We start from the raw sequence: 16,011 nt of genomic DNA on the forward strand, positions 1-16,011 counted from the left end.
ATATAGTTGGCGGTTTATTCTGCTGTGGCGACCTCTGATAAATCAGAGACTAAGCCGAATGAAAATGAATGAAACAGACTGTATAAAACGCTGTAGGAATATTTGGCCTGATGTTTTATTTTGCTTGTGTCAGGTCGAGGTCAGAAGTCTCACGCGTACATCCACAGTGTTCAGGTCGCACACCATGTTTTCCTCAATCTCCACACGTTAAAGTTCTACTGCCTGCCAGACAACTACGAAATCATTGACTCCTCATTGGAGGACATTACAGTGAGTACTTTTAAATGGTATTATTATTATCATTAATTTCATTTAATATTTTTTTCCACTCCCTTTTAAAAATCATCAATTAATTAATTACTTAATTACTTTATTTATTTATTAGTTTTTTCTATTTTTTATATCCCTTAAAAGTTTATATGTTTTTTTCCATAATTTTCCTCTCCTTTTTTAAAAAAAAATTAATTAATTAATTGCTTCATTTGTTCATTCATTCATTATTTATTTATTTATTATCTTTTTGTCTATTTTTTATATCCCTTAAAAGTTAATCAAAATTTTTCCTTAATCCTATACAGTCTCAAACATTTTTACACATTTTTATCAATTTAGATTTTTTCTTCCTCTCCATTTAAAAAAAAATACTTTATTTATTATTTATATATAAATTTATATATCTTTTTCTGTTTTTGTATCCCTTAAAGTTCTATACGTTCATTTATCCTTAATTCTCCCTCTTTAAACAAATTATTAATAATTTTTTTATATATCTATTTTTTTTTATTTTATTTTATTATTTATCTATCTTTTATATGCCTTAAAATTCTGTCAGTCCATTTTTTCCTTTAATCAAGTACACACACACACACACACACACACACACACACACACTAAACACACACACCATAATAAACAAATACGACTAAAAGTTGATGGTTGCCAGTCTGTTTATGTTATATGCTTAGTTGTATGTATAAGTGTTTTATGTATTTATTATCATATCTCTTATATGTTTGTGTCATATTACTAGTTTATTTACCATCTTTTTTTGCTAAGTACTGCATGTAATTACTTATTATGATGGTCTTTTAGCATGCTTGTTTTGTATTTCTGACTATATTTCAGTATGTGCTGAAACCCACGTTCACCAAACAGCACATCTCCGGATTGGATAAGCAGGGAAAGCTGTACAGAGCCTATGACGGCACTACTTACCTGCCGGGAATTGTGGGTCTCAATAATATTAAGGCTAATGACTACGCTAATGTAGTATTGCAGGTAAAACTAAAATTACTCTGCTTCTCTGAATCAGTTTACATTGAACTTGCGTTTATTTTGTAAGTATGATTTACTGCCTTATACAGGTTAATACAGGTACAAGATACAGGTTGCCTGTTGATGATTGGATGTTTGTGTTGATTTGTGTTTTCTGTTTTTTATTTATTATATATTAAAATATATTGTCAATATATTGTTTGAACATTGATAAAGATGTTATTTATACCACGATGACCATGTTAGTTTACGTTTACTTGTTCAATTTTTTTATTTCAATACTGTTAGAGTACCCAGAAAATTATAAAGCACTATTTGGCGATTTTATTTTTAATCTGTCATTTTTCTTATACATATATATATTTCAGTCGATCTAATGAGTGAAACCTTTCCAAGTAGAGCTATTCTATTTAAATCATCTGGTGAAATTATATTCATATCGTGATATATATTGCAGCTAAACAAAATATCACAATTCTTTAAAATATTGTGCAGCCCTAAGTCATTATAAAATGAGGGTTTGTTCTGTAACCAATTGAAAAGCAGTATTGCTTAAGGGGGCTAATAATATTGACCCTAAAATAGTTTTTAACAAAAATTAAAAACTGCTTTTATTTTAGCTGAAATAAAACAAATAAGACTTTCTTCAGATGAAAAAATATAATAGGAAATACTGTGACAAACCCGTAAATATTCCCCAGTGAGTTTAAGTGACCTCTTGTTTCTTCTACTAAGGCGCTGTCGAACGTGCCACCTTTACGAAATTACTTTCTCGAGGAGGAAAACTACCGTGGCATTCGCCGTCCACCAGGGGACATCATGTTTCTGCTGGTGCAGCGGTTCGGGGAGCTCATGCGCAAACTCTGGAACCCGCGAAACTTTAAAGCCCACGTGTCACCGCATGAGATGCTGCAGGCCGTGGTGTTATGCAGTAAAAAGACCTTTCAGATCACTAAACAAGGTATGAGCTATTCCAGCGTTATGGATTGTATGTTGGCATATTGAAACATTTGTTTATATTTTCCAAAACTGCTAACCACAGAGTAACCACAGGGATCAGAAAAACATCAATCTGTAAACATTTTTTATATTTTAAATGAGGGAAATAAACATGCGCTTTGGACGAGTTTACAGTTTACATCATACTTTGTAGAAATTTTGTGAATTGATTGAACAACCCAAAAAAAAAACAATGCTAGTCAAAAGTATGGGTTGGCTCTGTATAAATAAAAAATCGTTGGTTTTATTTTATTTGACATTTTTTTGCATTTATGAGGGAAAAGCTTGTTTATGGATGTGACACACCATTGTTATGAATGTGACAGATTCAAAATTGGCACTTGTGTGTCTTTGGTAAATCAAATATACTTGTTTGAAAAAATTGACAGAGACATTTTTGAGTATTTTTACAGTACTGTAAAATACATGCTGCCACAAAAAAATGTAGAAACAATTTAGCTGTTTTGGTGCAACTTTAATTTTTTCATAGCAAAGTTGAAATTTGCATGAAATTCCTTATATGCAGATAATAGTGTCAATACTGGGCACTGCAGAACTGTGTTTCTTATATCATTTAGAAAATATAGAAATATAAAAACAGCAATTTTGGGGGGTTTTGTTGGGAATACTGTAAATTATTTTAATAAATTATTTCATTATTTCATATATTCATTATTAACGATAGTTTTTTGTAATGTAATATACAATCTGTAAAAAATCTGACAAATTACAAAGGAAACATAGAATTTAAACAAAAAATAAAAATGTTTTTAAGAAATTATAGCTAATTTATGGTTAAGTTAATTTATGTGCTTTATGGTTTCTATTTTTTTTTTTTTATTTAACCATAACATTGAAATCATAAATAATAATGAACCGGGGGAAAAACGGTCATTCCCATAAAACAGAATCTTTTAAACTAAGGCTGAACAATACATTGTTTGAGCATCCATATCACAATTTGTGTATCTGCAATAGTCACATCGCAGGATTAGATTATTTATTAAAGAATAAAAGATATTATTAAATATTAACTTTTTAAAATAATTTATATAATGACCATGTTTTTTACATTTGATTGGTCAATTTCTGTACTTTAATACTGTTAGACCCCACAGAAAACCGTGAAGCACTGTTTGTTTTTTCATTTATTTTAATTTGTAATTTATTGTAACTTCTGCAGATCCACTGCATAGAAAAAGACTTGACCATTCCATTCAATGTAGAGCTTTTCAAACAATCTGGTGAAATTATATTCATATTGCAACATGTATTGCAGTAAAACAAAATATCGCAATATATATATTCTAATATCCCCTAGCCAAGGGGGTCCAAACTCCGTCCTGGAGGGCCGGTGTGCTGCATATTTTAGTTCCAACGCCAATTAAACACACCTGAACCAGCTAATCAAGCTCTTTCTAGGTATACTAGAAAGCTCCAGGCAGGTGTTTTAAAGGAAGTTGGAGCTAAATTTTACAGGACACCAGCCCTCCAGGCCTGAGTTTGGGCACCCCTGGCCTAGCCCTACTTTAAACTGATGTTGTGCTTTTTACCCACTAGGTGACGCTGTGGACTTTCTCTCCTGGTTCCTGAATGCATTGCATGGTGCTCTTGGTGGAACAAAGAAGAAATCCTGTGAGTTTTGTTTTATGTGCTCCTTTTCCCAAATCATTTCTGTTTATTTATTTATTTATTTATTTATTTATTTATTTATTTATTATATATATATATATTTTTTTTTCATCAGTTATTGAATGTTCTTTTCTTCTGCAGCCATCATCACCAAGGCATTTCAGGGGTCCATGCGAATCTTCTCAAAGAAACTTCCCCATCCAGACTTGGTATGTGTCTCCTGTAAAATATGTTCTCTGGTGCAATTCAAGATTTGTGCAGCAAATTCACACCTGTGCACATTAGAGAAAGCTTTTGTTGTGTTTTACCTTTCAGTCCTTTATAAATGCTTCCTTTATCCCATTTGGATGTTTACACTGCATGTTTATATTAGTACATAAAAAATGCTTTCATAATGCGCTATTGTAAACAGTTTATGATAGGGCAAAAAGTCTTATGTGTTAAAAAATAAATGTGTGCATTAGTGTAAATGCAGCCTATTAGACCCTGGTCCTGCTGTTTATCAGTAATAAAAACAAGACTCATGCTATGTTCACACCAGATGCGGAACGCGTGGATAAATCACGATATTCGTGCATAAATAGACACATGAACATTTTGAGTTCACTCGCTTCATTCTCGCTTCAAAATCCGTTTCATTCTTGCGTCAAAACCCTCTTCATTCACGCATAAAATCTGTTTCATTCGCGCGTCAAAACCCTCTTCATTCACGCATAAAATCTGTTTCATTCTCGCGTCAAATCGCTTGATTCACACATCAAAATTTGCTTCATTCTCCTGTCAAAATCGGCTTGATTCGCGCATCAAAATCCGCTTGATTCGTGCGTTAAAATTGGCTTGATTTGCATGTCAAAATCCGCTTGATAGGCACGTCTAAATCTGCTCGATTGGTGCATCAAAATCCGATTAATTTGTGCATCAAAATCGGCTTCATTTCGCGCATCAAATACCCCTTGATTTGCGCGTCAAAATCCGTTTCATTCTCGCGTCAAAACCCGCTTCGTTCACGCGTACAATCCGTTTCAATTACGCGTCAAAATCTGCTTGATTCGCATGTCAAATTCCACTTGATTCGTGCGTTAAAATTGGCTTGATTTGCGCATCAAAATCCACTTGATAGGCACGTCAAAATCTGCTTGATTGGCGCGTCAAAATCCGATTGATTGGCGCGTCAAAATTCGCTTCATTTGCGCATCAAAATCCGCTTGATTTGCGCATCAAAATCCACTTGATAGGCACGTCAAAATCTGCTTGATTGGCGCGTCAAAATCCGATTGATTGGCGCGTCAAAATTCGCTTCATTTGCGCATCAAAATCCGCTTGATTTGCGCATCAAAATCCGATTAATTTGCGCATCAAAATCGGCTTAATTCGCACGTCAAATCCATATCAGAACAGACACGTATTCTCATCATGGACAGGGCTTCTGTCTGCCCGGTGACTGTTGCTGAATGGCTAACATGGATTTTATTGAGAAAATGACTGTGTTACGTTATGAAGGCTAAAAACAACGTCGATTCATTTGGAGTCGTGTCTGAGTCCACTAGATCCTTTCAGAGGTGCACCCAGCTCTGTGAGCTCATAAACTACTCCAGGAACTTAACCTGGATAATGGAAGCATTTAGCAATGCATTTGACTGAGCGGAGCCCAGTTTGATGAACTGATGTCGGTGTAGGCAGGAGGATTTACCCCTTTGACATCAACAACAGGTGGTCATAACCACGAAAAGTGGGCGTGTCCAGCTCTGTTTAGGGGGGAGTGTCGGAGGAAGTAAAGAGGCATGGTGTGAGATTGTCTATTTGGGCGCGCTGACTTACAGAGTCAAAACACACACACACACACACACACACACACACACACACACACACACACACACACACACACACACACACACACACACACACACACACAGGGGACAAAGTGACTGTGTTTACATGGACATCTGTAGTCAAATTATTTGACAAATTATTAAATGGTGGACTTTACCTACAGTTTGGCTCTTTCATTCAGGGAATTCATTCATGTCCCTCGCGACAAACGAGATATTTGATTCGAGGAGCTGCTGTAAGCGTGTATTTTTCATGCAATGTTTGATACCGCACGGCGTATGAGAGAAATAAAACCACAGCATATCCCGGAAACTTAGATGCACTCAGCAGGTAGCGTCAGAAAGCCGCGTGTGTTATTCCGGTCACAAAATTCGGTGAAAATCCTACACGAGGTTAAAGTTTGGTTGTGGTGCTAACATGTTTACACGGTGCAATAGTTAACGTTAGTTCGATACGAACAAACTGAATAAACAAATAGCACTGGTCGCTCACTTACCAAATCTGTAGAGACAGGACAATCACCAGCAACTAGAGCCGCGTCTTTATTAAGAGGAGACTACAAGCGAATCCGGATCTCAGCGTTTGCAGATGAGAACAGCTCTCAGGTAAACAATAATCCTCCTTAGACACGTAAGTTATTGTTGTCGCGCGTCGCGTACACTGTTAATCCACACGTGACGCCAGCTGAGCTCTCACAGAGAGAAAATGAAAACAAAACTTAACAGCAGCAAACTATAAAAGCAACACTTCACGCTTGTTTTGCCAACACAACGTGGTGTCTCTGTCGTCTAAACACTGACAGTAATGAATATTAATGAAGTTGCACAATAGAGCGCGCTGATTGGTTTGAACCAAGCTTTGTTCATGCATTAATGCAACACACTGTAAGACGTAATAAGACTCACTCTGGCTCAGACGTCCAGTCTGCACGCTGGAATACACGCTATTATGTCATGACCGTGACGCAGCTTCAAAAATTAGTTTCAAACCGGAAGTACGAATTTACTTGAAATAACGCAAAAACAACCAATTTACACTTTTTAGTGAAATATAGGTGTCCTAATAGTGTTTATAGCAGTGTGGGACACATAGACGACTGTCAACAGCTCAAAAAATGTGTTTTGGTGTTTCTTGACCCTTTAAAAACTTGCTAAGGTCAGTATTATTGGCCCTCTTAATAACTTATTATTTTTTCCAAATTGGCTACAGAACAAACCTCTCTTGTATAATGACCTACAGAATTAAATTCTTTAAATTGCTCTCCAAGCTAAATACGAAAGCAAAATAGCTAGAAAAATATTATGTACTGTCATCAGTGTGTTGAAACGAACTCTCCTTTAACCATCACTTGTGAACTTTTCAAAAAATTATTAAAATTGCACAGGAGGGCTAATAATTTGGCCTTCAGCTCTTTGCCAAATGAGATAAGTCATTCATTCATGTGAGTAATTGTTTTCTTTCTGTCAGCCTCCAGAGGAGAAAGAAGCTCTTCTGCTGAAGGAGGAGTATCAGGAGGAGATGTCGGAGTCCACCTTCCTCTACCTGACCTTGGATCTGCCCACCGCACCGCTTTACAAAGACGAGAAGGAGCAGCTCATCATTCCTCAGGTCCCGCTCTTCAACATCCTGGGAAAGTTCAATGGGAACACAGAGAAGGTGCAATTTTTTGCAAATTGTCTGTTTGTTTTTCTTGTTTGTTTGTTAGTCATGGTGTTCACAGAGATGTCTTAAATTCCATAGTATAAAGATAAGACCTTAATTAATCTTAAAGCGTCTTAAATCTGCTTTTCAAAGGTCTTAAAAATGCAAGTGAATCGATCTGACCCCATAAAGAAGATTTTGTTTTTATTTTTATTTATCTTATTCATTCATTCATTCTCTTGTCGGCTTAGTCCCTTTATTTATCTGGGGTCACCACAACGGAATGAACCACCAACTTATCCAGCACATGTTTTAAGCAGCGGATGCCCTTCCAGCTGCAACCCATTTCTGGGAAACATCCACACACACTCATTCACACTCATACACTACGGACAATTTAGCCTACCCAATTCACCTGTACCACGTCTTTGGACTGTGGGGGAAACCGGAGCACCCGGAGGAAACCCACGCGAATGCAGGCAGAACATGCAAACTCCACAGAAACCCCAACTGACCCAGCCGAGGCTCGAACCAGCAACCTTCTTTCTGCTTGGCGACAGCACTACCTACTGCGCCACTGCATCGCTAATTTATCAATTTTATATTACTTTTATCAAAATTTTACTCTATAGCAGCTGTGTCAACCTATGGATTAGCAAATAAAGAGCTAGAGATGCATCAATCAGTTGACCAGGGACTGGAACTGGATGGTTTTTGTCATAACCGGCCCGAATGGTAATTGCCGCTGCACCTCAATTATTATTATTAGTTTCTCTACTAATTTTTTTTTACTCTTTCTATATGTAAAAAGAGTGTTAAGGATGGTAATTAGCTGTGTTGTTTGTTTTTTTGGTACTATAAAAAATGTAACTTTACAGTTGGTCTTAAACTTCATTCTGCGTGGTATTAAAAAGGTCTTAAATATAAATCTTAATATAAACCTGCAGATACCCTGGCAAATGATTTGGAAATTATATTTGCTGTTCAGTCATTTTAATTTCTATGTTCTCGGTGGTTTAAATGAGGTTTTTACTTGTATTTGTTTGCTTTTTAAGGTCATTAAACTTTTAAATTGATTTCAAAATCCTGCAGATACCCTGGAAATATATAAAAATTATTTAGAAAATTTCCAAGCTTAATGGCAAGTACACACACACACAGTTGTATGTGTTTGTCAAAGCTGCATGGCAGTGCACATTAAAGGTCTGCAAGCACATTAAGTTTGTTTTTGAGTCCAGTTGGACTGGACTTGGTTCATTTATTAATTCTTTTATTGTTCATTCATTAATTTTCTTGTTGGCTTAGTCCCTTTATTAATCCGGGGTCGCCACAGCGGAATGAACCGCTAACTCATCCAGCACGTTTTTACACAGCGGATGCCCTTCCAGCCGCAACCCCGTCTTTGGGAAACATCCACACACAATCACTCGCATACACTACGGACAATTTGTGACATGGTACAGGTTAATATACACTGCTGAATGGATATCTGTTATGTTAGTGTACAAAATAAACCCGGTTTAACGTCCACAAACTGGGATTGAAGCGTCTTTTATAATTGTTCTGACACGTGGCTGTGCTGATGAAGTGAATCTAAAGTGAATCGCTGTACTTCATTACACACATGCACTGTTTTAGAACATTTCAAACTTGTAAGACTCACTCTTGATCACGTTTGATGATGATTGATGATCCTAGCAAACTGGACAGACCTTTTGTTCACAATTGCTTTGCGCTTGTCCTGTCTTGTTGATATGATTTCTACGGAGACATGTTAATGCGCGCAGCTGTCAATCAATATTGGTGGGCGGGGGGACCGCACTCCTACATCAAGTTGCGGCCGATCTGAAAACCGCTCCAATTAGTCTACTATTTTTATGTTGTTAAATTAAAAAAAAAAAGGACTGGGTGTGTTTATATCACCCCAATATGACAGTATATACACTATACTTACACGCATGTCTATCCAAACAGCTTTAAAAGTAGATTTTTCACCATAGGTGCCCTTTAAGCACAAGTTTATGGGTTTGTAAACGAGAAGGTAAAAGTAAAATCAGAAAGGTATAAATAAATGTTCACACTTTACAATAAGGTTCATTAGTTAATGTTTATTAATGCATTTACTAACATGAACAAACAATGAACAATACATCTACTACCGTATTTGTTCATGTTAGTTAATGTTAGTTAATGAAAATGCAGTAGTTCATTGTTAGTTCATTGGTGCATGTCACAGCTATATCACCCTGCAGCCCAAGACCGGTTACTCACTGAAGCTAAGCAGGGCTGAGCCTGGTCAGTACCTGGATGGGAGACCACTAGGGAACACCAGGTTGCTGTCGGAAGTGGTGTTAGTGAGGCCAGCAGGGGGCGCTCAACCTGTGGTCTGTGTGAGTCCTAATGCCCCAGTAAAAAGTGAAGGGGACACTACACTGTCAGTGGGCGCCGTCTTTCGGATGAGACGTTAAACCGAGGTCCTGACTCTCTTTGGTCATTAAAAATCCCAAGGCACTTCTCGTGAAAGAGCAGGGGTATAACCCTGGTGTCCTGGCTAAAGTCCCTCTATCGGCCCTTACGATCATGGCCTCCCAATCATCCCCTTCCACCGAATTGGCTCTATCACTGTCTCTCCACTCCACCAATAGCTGGTGTGTGGTGAGCGCACTGGCGCTGTTGTCCTGTGGCAGCCGTCGCATCATCCAAGTGGATGCTGCACACTGGTGGTGGTGTGGAGAGACCCCCCTCATGATTGTAAAGCGCTTTGGGTGTAAGGCCATACACAATAAATGCGCTATATAAATACACATTAGATTAAATTACATGACATTAGCTAATGTTAACAAGCATGGACTTGGATGTTAATAATGCATTAGTGAATGTTCAATTATGATTAATAAATGCTGTACGTGTGTTGTTCATGACTAGTTCATGCTAGTAAATGCATTAACCAATGAATCTTATTGTAAAGTGATACCAATTAAATTAGGCGTTCATGAAGGTGAACTGACTTGTTAAAGTATGCCAACAAATGCCATGTTAGAAACACTAGCTTCGTCCAGTTTTACTCATCTAGTGGACTCCATTATCTCTTCACAGGAGTACAAGACGTACAAAGAGAACTTTCTGAAAAGGTTCCAGCTCACCAAGCTTCCTCCGTACCTCATCTTCTGCATCAAGCGATTCACCAAGAACAACTTCTTCGTGGAGAAGAACCCAACTATCGTCAACTTCCCCATCACGTGTGTTTTCGCGCCTCAGCTAGACATTCACGCAAGCTCCTTGTTTCATCTAGTTTCATTTCAATTTTCTCTGTGTTATAAATCAGGAATGTTGACCTGCGCGAGTATCTGACAGAAGAGGCTCAGGTCACAGAGAAAAACACCACCTATGACCTGGTGGCCAACGTCGTCCATGATGGAAAACCCACTGAAGGCTCCTACAGGATCCATGTTCTGCATCATGTGAGTGATGATGAAAGACTGTTTATCATTACTATGGTATTTTTAATGTAAATATTAAGTGTAATGGAAATATTAAGTACAGTAAGGACTTTCATGGTGCTACATATGCTAGTGTATTAAGTACAAAGGTGAATTTAAAATGAATCGTGCATTAAAAAGTCCTTGAGTCTGCTGTTCATGAAAGTGCAGGAACCCTGAGTATAACGTGTATGGTGTGTAATGTTTGGCAGGGCACAGGGAAATGGTATGAGCTTCAGGACCTGCAGGTGATTGACATTCTTCCCCAGATGATCACGCTCTCAGAGGCCTACATACAGGTTTGACTAATTTCACTTATAATGGTTTGGGGTTAAAATAAGGAAGTGGATGATATTTAGCCATTTGTGGGTAATGCGTGTTTTGTTTACACTAAGTTGGTGTGGATTTGTTGTTTATTTTGTGTTGAGTTTAAAGATATTTTGATATGCAGCGCAGTATTCGTTTACAGAATAAAATGAATTCGTTTACAAATTTATACTACAATAATACATGTACCGGCCACTTTATTAGGTACACCTGTCCAACTGCTTGTTAACGCAAATTTCTAATCAGCCAATCACATGGCAGCAACTCAATGCATTTAGACATGGTCAAGACGATCTGCTGCAGTTCAAACCGAACATCAGAATGGTGAAGAAACTTGATTTAAGTGACTTTGAACGTGGCATGGTTGTTAGTTCCAGACGGGCTGGTCTGAGTATTTCAGAAACTGCTGATCTACTGGGATTTTCACGCACAACCATCTCTAGAGTTTACAGAGAACGGTCTGAAAAAGAGAAAATATCCAGTGAGTGGCAGTTCTGTGGGCACAAATGCCTTGTTGATGCCAGAGGAGAATGGCCAGACTGGTTCCAGCTGATAGAAAGGCAACAGTAACTCAAATAAGCACTCGCTACAACTGAGGTCTGCAGAAGAGCAACTCTGAACGCACAACACGTCCAACCTTGAGGCGGATGGGCTACAGCAGCAGAAGACCACACCAGGTGCCGCTCCTGTCAGCTAAGAACAGGAAACTGAGACTATGATTTGTTCAGGCTCACCAAAACTGGACAATAGAAGATTGGAGAAGCGTTGCCTGGTCTGACATCTGGAGTCTCGAATTTCTGTTGCGACATTCGGATGGTCGGGTCAGAATTTTGCATCAATAACATGAAAGCATGGACCTATCCTACAGTGTATTAACAGTTCAAGCTGGTGGTGGTGTAATGGTGTGGGGGATATTTTCTTGGCACACGTTGGGTCCATTAGCACCAATTGAGCATTGTGTCAACGTCACAGACTATCTGAATATTGCTGCTGACCATGTTCATCCCTTTATGAGCACAGTGTCTCCACCTTCTGATGACTACTTCCAGCAGGATAAAGCACCATTTCATAAAGCGCAAATCATCATCTCAGACTGATTTCTTGAACATGACAATGAGTTCATTGTACTCAAATGGCCTCCACAGTCACCACATCTCAATCCAATAGAGCACCTTTCGGATGTGGTGGAACGGGAGATTTGCATCATGGATGTGCAGCCGACAAATCTGCAGCAACTGTGTGATGCTATCATGTCAATATGGAGCAAAATCTCTGAGGAATATTTCCAGTACCTTGTTAAATCTCTGCCACGAAGGATTAAGGCAGTTCTTATGGCAATAGGGGGTCCAATGCGATACTAGTAAGGTGTACCTAATAAAGTGGCCAGTGAGTGTACATATATTTCTGGTTTAAGTATTAGAAGGAAATTATGTTGCTCTGCAAACACTCAAGAATACATTTTGATTGTCAGTCCACTCTGAATTTAAGAGTTTTTGCCACTGATTTAAAAAATAGATATATTTTACACACATGAAGAAATCATCAATAATCAGAAGTGCTCGTTTCCTCTTTTGTTGACTCTCTGGCTTTTATCTGACTTCTCAAAATATGAAACGAATATTTTAAGTTTAAGTACTTTTGTGGATGTCGTTTCTTGGTAAATTCTCTGTTAAATATTACATAAAAAGCTTCACATCAGATCTATGTTAGTAGTTGTTGTCATCTACCTTTTCCCAAAATGAATGTATAAACAAGGCTTCATCAGAAACCCGGTACACACTAAATATTCACTAAATTCTTCTTTTGCAGATTTGGAAGAGACAAGATAAGCAAGATGGAGCAAAAAGCCACACAGGAGCATAAGAGGACTGCAAAAACACAGCATTGGAGAGACTAACATGAAAGCATCACTCGTGTTCAGAGGTGAATCAAGCACACCACATGTTTCAACATTGAAGGACTGAGTAAAACACACAATGAGAAAAGAGAAGAGAACCCTGACAACTTTCATCACACATAAATCTGCTGAGGAATGAAGGTGAATAAAACACATTTCTGTATTTTTAAGTCTGTTTAGTTGTGATGTTTGGCAGTGTGTAGTATGGGGTTGTATTATTAAAGTTTTCAAAACTACGTATCGCGTCTTGAATTTTATTTTATTTTGGGTGTCAAAATGGTTCAGTGGTCGCCTCACAGCAAGAAGGTCGCTGTTTCGAGCTCTGGTTGGGCCAGTTGGTATTTTTGTTGTCGTGGGTTTCCTCCGGGTTCTTCCCCCACAGTCTAAACACATGCGCTATAGATAAATTAAATAAACTAAATTGGCCGTAGTGGGTTGCAGCTGGAAGAGCATCCGCTGCATGAAACATATGCTGGAATAGTTGGCAGTTCATTCCGCTGTGGAATCGAAATCGAATCGCAATTTGAAATGTTGCAATTAGTTAATCGCAAGAGGCTACGATATGAAGTATATATGTATTATTTAGTTTCCCCCTCCCAAAGCAAATGTGTGACTGCCGTCTGTGTGCCAATTGAGTGAGCTAATTTTCATTCTGTCCAATCAAAATTGCGCAACCGAACTATATGGAACATCCACAATTTAAAAAATGGTCCCACTTTATATCAAGTGTCCTTAACTACTATGCACTTACATCAAAAAATAAATACAATGTACTTACTGTGTTTATAATGTATTTGAGAAGACTTGTGGTGCTCTTGAGTTGGGATAGAGGTTGGGTTATGGACAGGTTTGGTGGTGTGGGTAGGTTTAAGGGTGGGTTAAGGTGTAAGGGATGTTCAACAGTGTATTTACAAATGTAATTACAAAAGATAATTACAGATGTAATTACATACATGCATTTAATCAAGCATAAGTACAAAATAAATACATGTATTTACACAATAAGTACTTTGTAACAAACTATTAATTCCTGTGTAAGTACTTATTAGTTAAGGTCACTTAATATAGAGTGGGACCAAAAAAATTTAAATAAAAAGCAGATGTGGCGACACCTGACAAATAAGGGACTGAACCTGAAGGAAAATTAATGAATAATTTTTCATTAATAATATTGTGAAGACATCAAAGCAAAAACATTTGATGTTGCTTTTTTTCTTAATTTGTTCTACATTCAGTGTGCTGAAGCAGAAATCAGTCCTAAACAGGGCTGTGCGATTTAGGGAAAATATCTAATTGCGAATTTTTATTTATTTTATTTTTTAATTTTACTTATTTATTTTTTGACAGATATTGCGATTTAATTTTGTAATTAAGCTTCAGCTCAATAATTAGTCACGGCAACAATTCTGCAACAGCTCTTAAAAATAGCCTGTTTTTATTCAGTGTCTGTGAGTTTAAAACCAAAATATTCCCATATTACCAATGCTCTTTCTTTTTTTTATTTTAATTCATCTATTAGAGCTTCTGAACCAGTAGACACCATTATCCCACTTGTATGTGACTACCTGTTTGTTTTCTTTTTTTTTTATTGTGGATGTTCCGCATAGTTCGGTTGTGCAAAATTTTGATTAGACAGAATGAAAATTAGCTCACTCAATTGGCACACAGATGGCAGTCACACATGTGCTTTGACAGGGGGAAACTAAATAATACATATATATTTTATATCGCAGCCTCTTGCGATTTAACTAATTGCAACGTTTCAAATTGCAATTGCAATTCGATTTTGATTAATCGCACAGCTCGAGTGCTAAATCAATATTAGGATTCACTTGACTGTTTATTCATTATGATTTTGTAATGTGACACATTCCAGATGTGAAAAAGCACCACTACAAACAGTATTTTAAAACCAAACATGGCTGTGTTTATTTATTGAGAGATTTGTAGAATATTTTCAGCCGCGTTCATAAAACAAATACAAACATATTTGTAATAAAACATACTGTAAATGTGGCATTTAAGAATTTTTTTACAGTCATTTTACATCACATTAAAATGAAAACGAGGAAGTTACAGTTTAATATACAATAGTTTTACTCAAGTCGTTGGTTAAGTCGACTAGTTTCCTATTAAATGTTTCATTAAATTGACTAATGGTCAAAAAAAAAAAAGCACAACCAATATTTTTTAATTTTTTTTTATTCTGCTCACAAAGTCAGTATTTATATGACCCAAAGTACAGTGAAAACAGTACAATTTTAATATTATATATTTTTTGAATATTTAGTAAATGTGATTTCATTGCTGAATTTGTAGCATCATTACTCCTGTCACTTCATAAGTCATTCACAACCATCTTTCAGAGATCATTTTAATATGCTGACTTGCTGATAAAGAAATGTTTATTAGTAGTAGTATTTGTTATTATTATTATTTATTAAGTTGAGAATTATGTTATTGTTTAGAAAGATCAGCATTTATCTGAAATAAAAACATTTTGTAACATTATACACGCTTGATAGATATTTATATGTAAACAAAAGATTATTATGCAAAGATAAATGCTGTTCTACTGAATCCTCTTCATCAAACATGGCTAAAAAATTCTGCTCGGTTGTTTTCAAAATAATAATAACAATTATTATTATTTTAAAAAAGTGTTTTTCAGAATATTCGAATAATTTCCAAAGGATTATGACTACAGTAATGTTAAAACTACACAAATTAAATCACAGGAATACATTACTTTTTAAAATATATTCAAAACAGCTATTTTAATTAAAAACATTTCAAATTTTTATTTTATTTTATTATTATTATTTTTTTTTTTGCTGTACTTTGCATTAAATAATTGCTGACCTGGTGACTAAAAGAGAGACAAACAAAAACTACTATAAAAAAAAACTTTGATCGATGTGTACAAGACAA

The 16,011-nt window shown here is 36.5% G+C and overlaps 1 protein-coding gene across 5 annotated transcripts in view; it reads left to right on the plus strand.

Moving 5' to 3' along the window:
• Positions 1–15,726, plus strand: part of usp39 (ubiquitin specific peptidase 39) — a 20,772-nt gene extending 5,046 nt beyond the window's left edge. For 2 of the 5 annotated variants that reach the window (NM_001080070.1, XM_087252872.1), the window contains 10 exon segments: positions 134–270; positions 1,126–1,278; positions 2,011–2,236; positions 3,835–3,909; positions 4,048–4,115; positions 7,204–7,392; positions 10,474–10,616; positions 10,703–10,838; positions 11,069–11,155; positions 12,993–13,316. In NM_001080070.1, the coding sequence (NP_001073539.1) occupies positions 134–270; positions 1,126–1,278; positions 2,011–2,236; positions 3,835–3,909; positions 4,048–4,115; positions 7,204–7,392; positions 10,474–10,616; positions 10,703–10,838; positions 11,069–11,155; positions 12,993–13,046 (1,268 nt within the window). In that variant the 3' untranslated portion in view covers positions 13,047–13,316. 5 annotated transcript variants of the gene reach the window in all.
• The last annotated feature ends 285 nt before the right edge of the window (positions 15,727–16,011 follow it).

The sequence above is a fragment of the Danio rerio genome, chromosome 5, assembly GCF_052040795.2.
Source record: "Danio rerio strain M-AB ecotype USA chromosome 5, GRCz13ab, whole genome shotgun sequence".
NCBI classification, from domain to species: domain Eukaryota; kingdom Metazoa; phylum Chordata; class Actinopteri; order Cypriniformes; family Danionidae; genus Danio; species Danio rerio.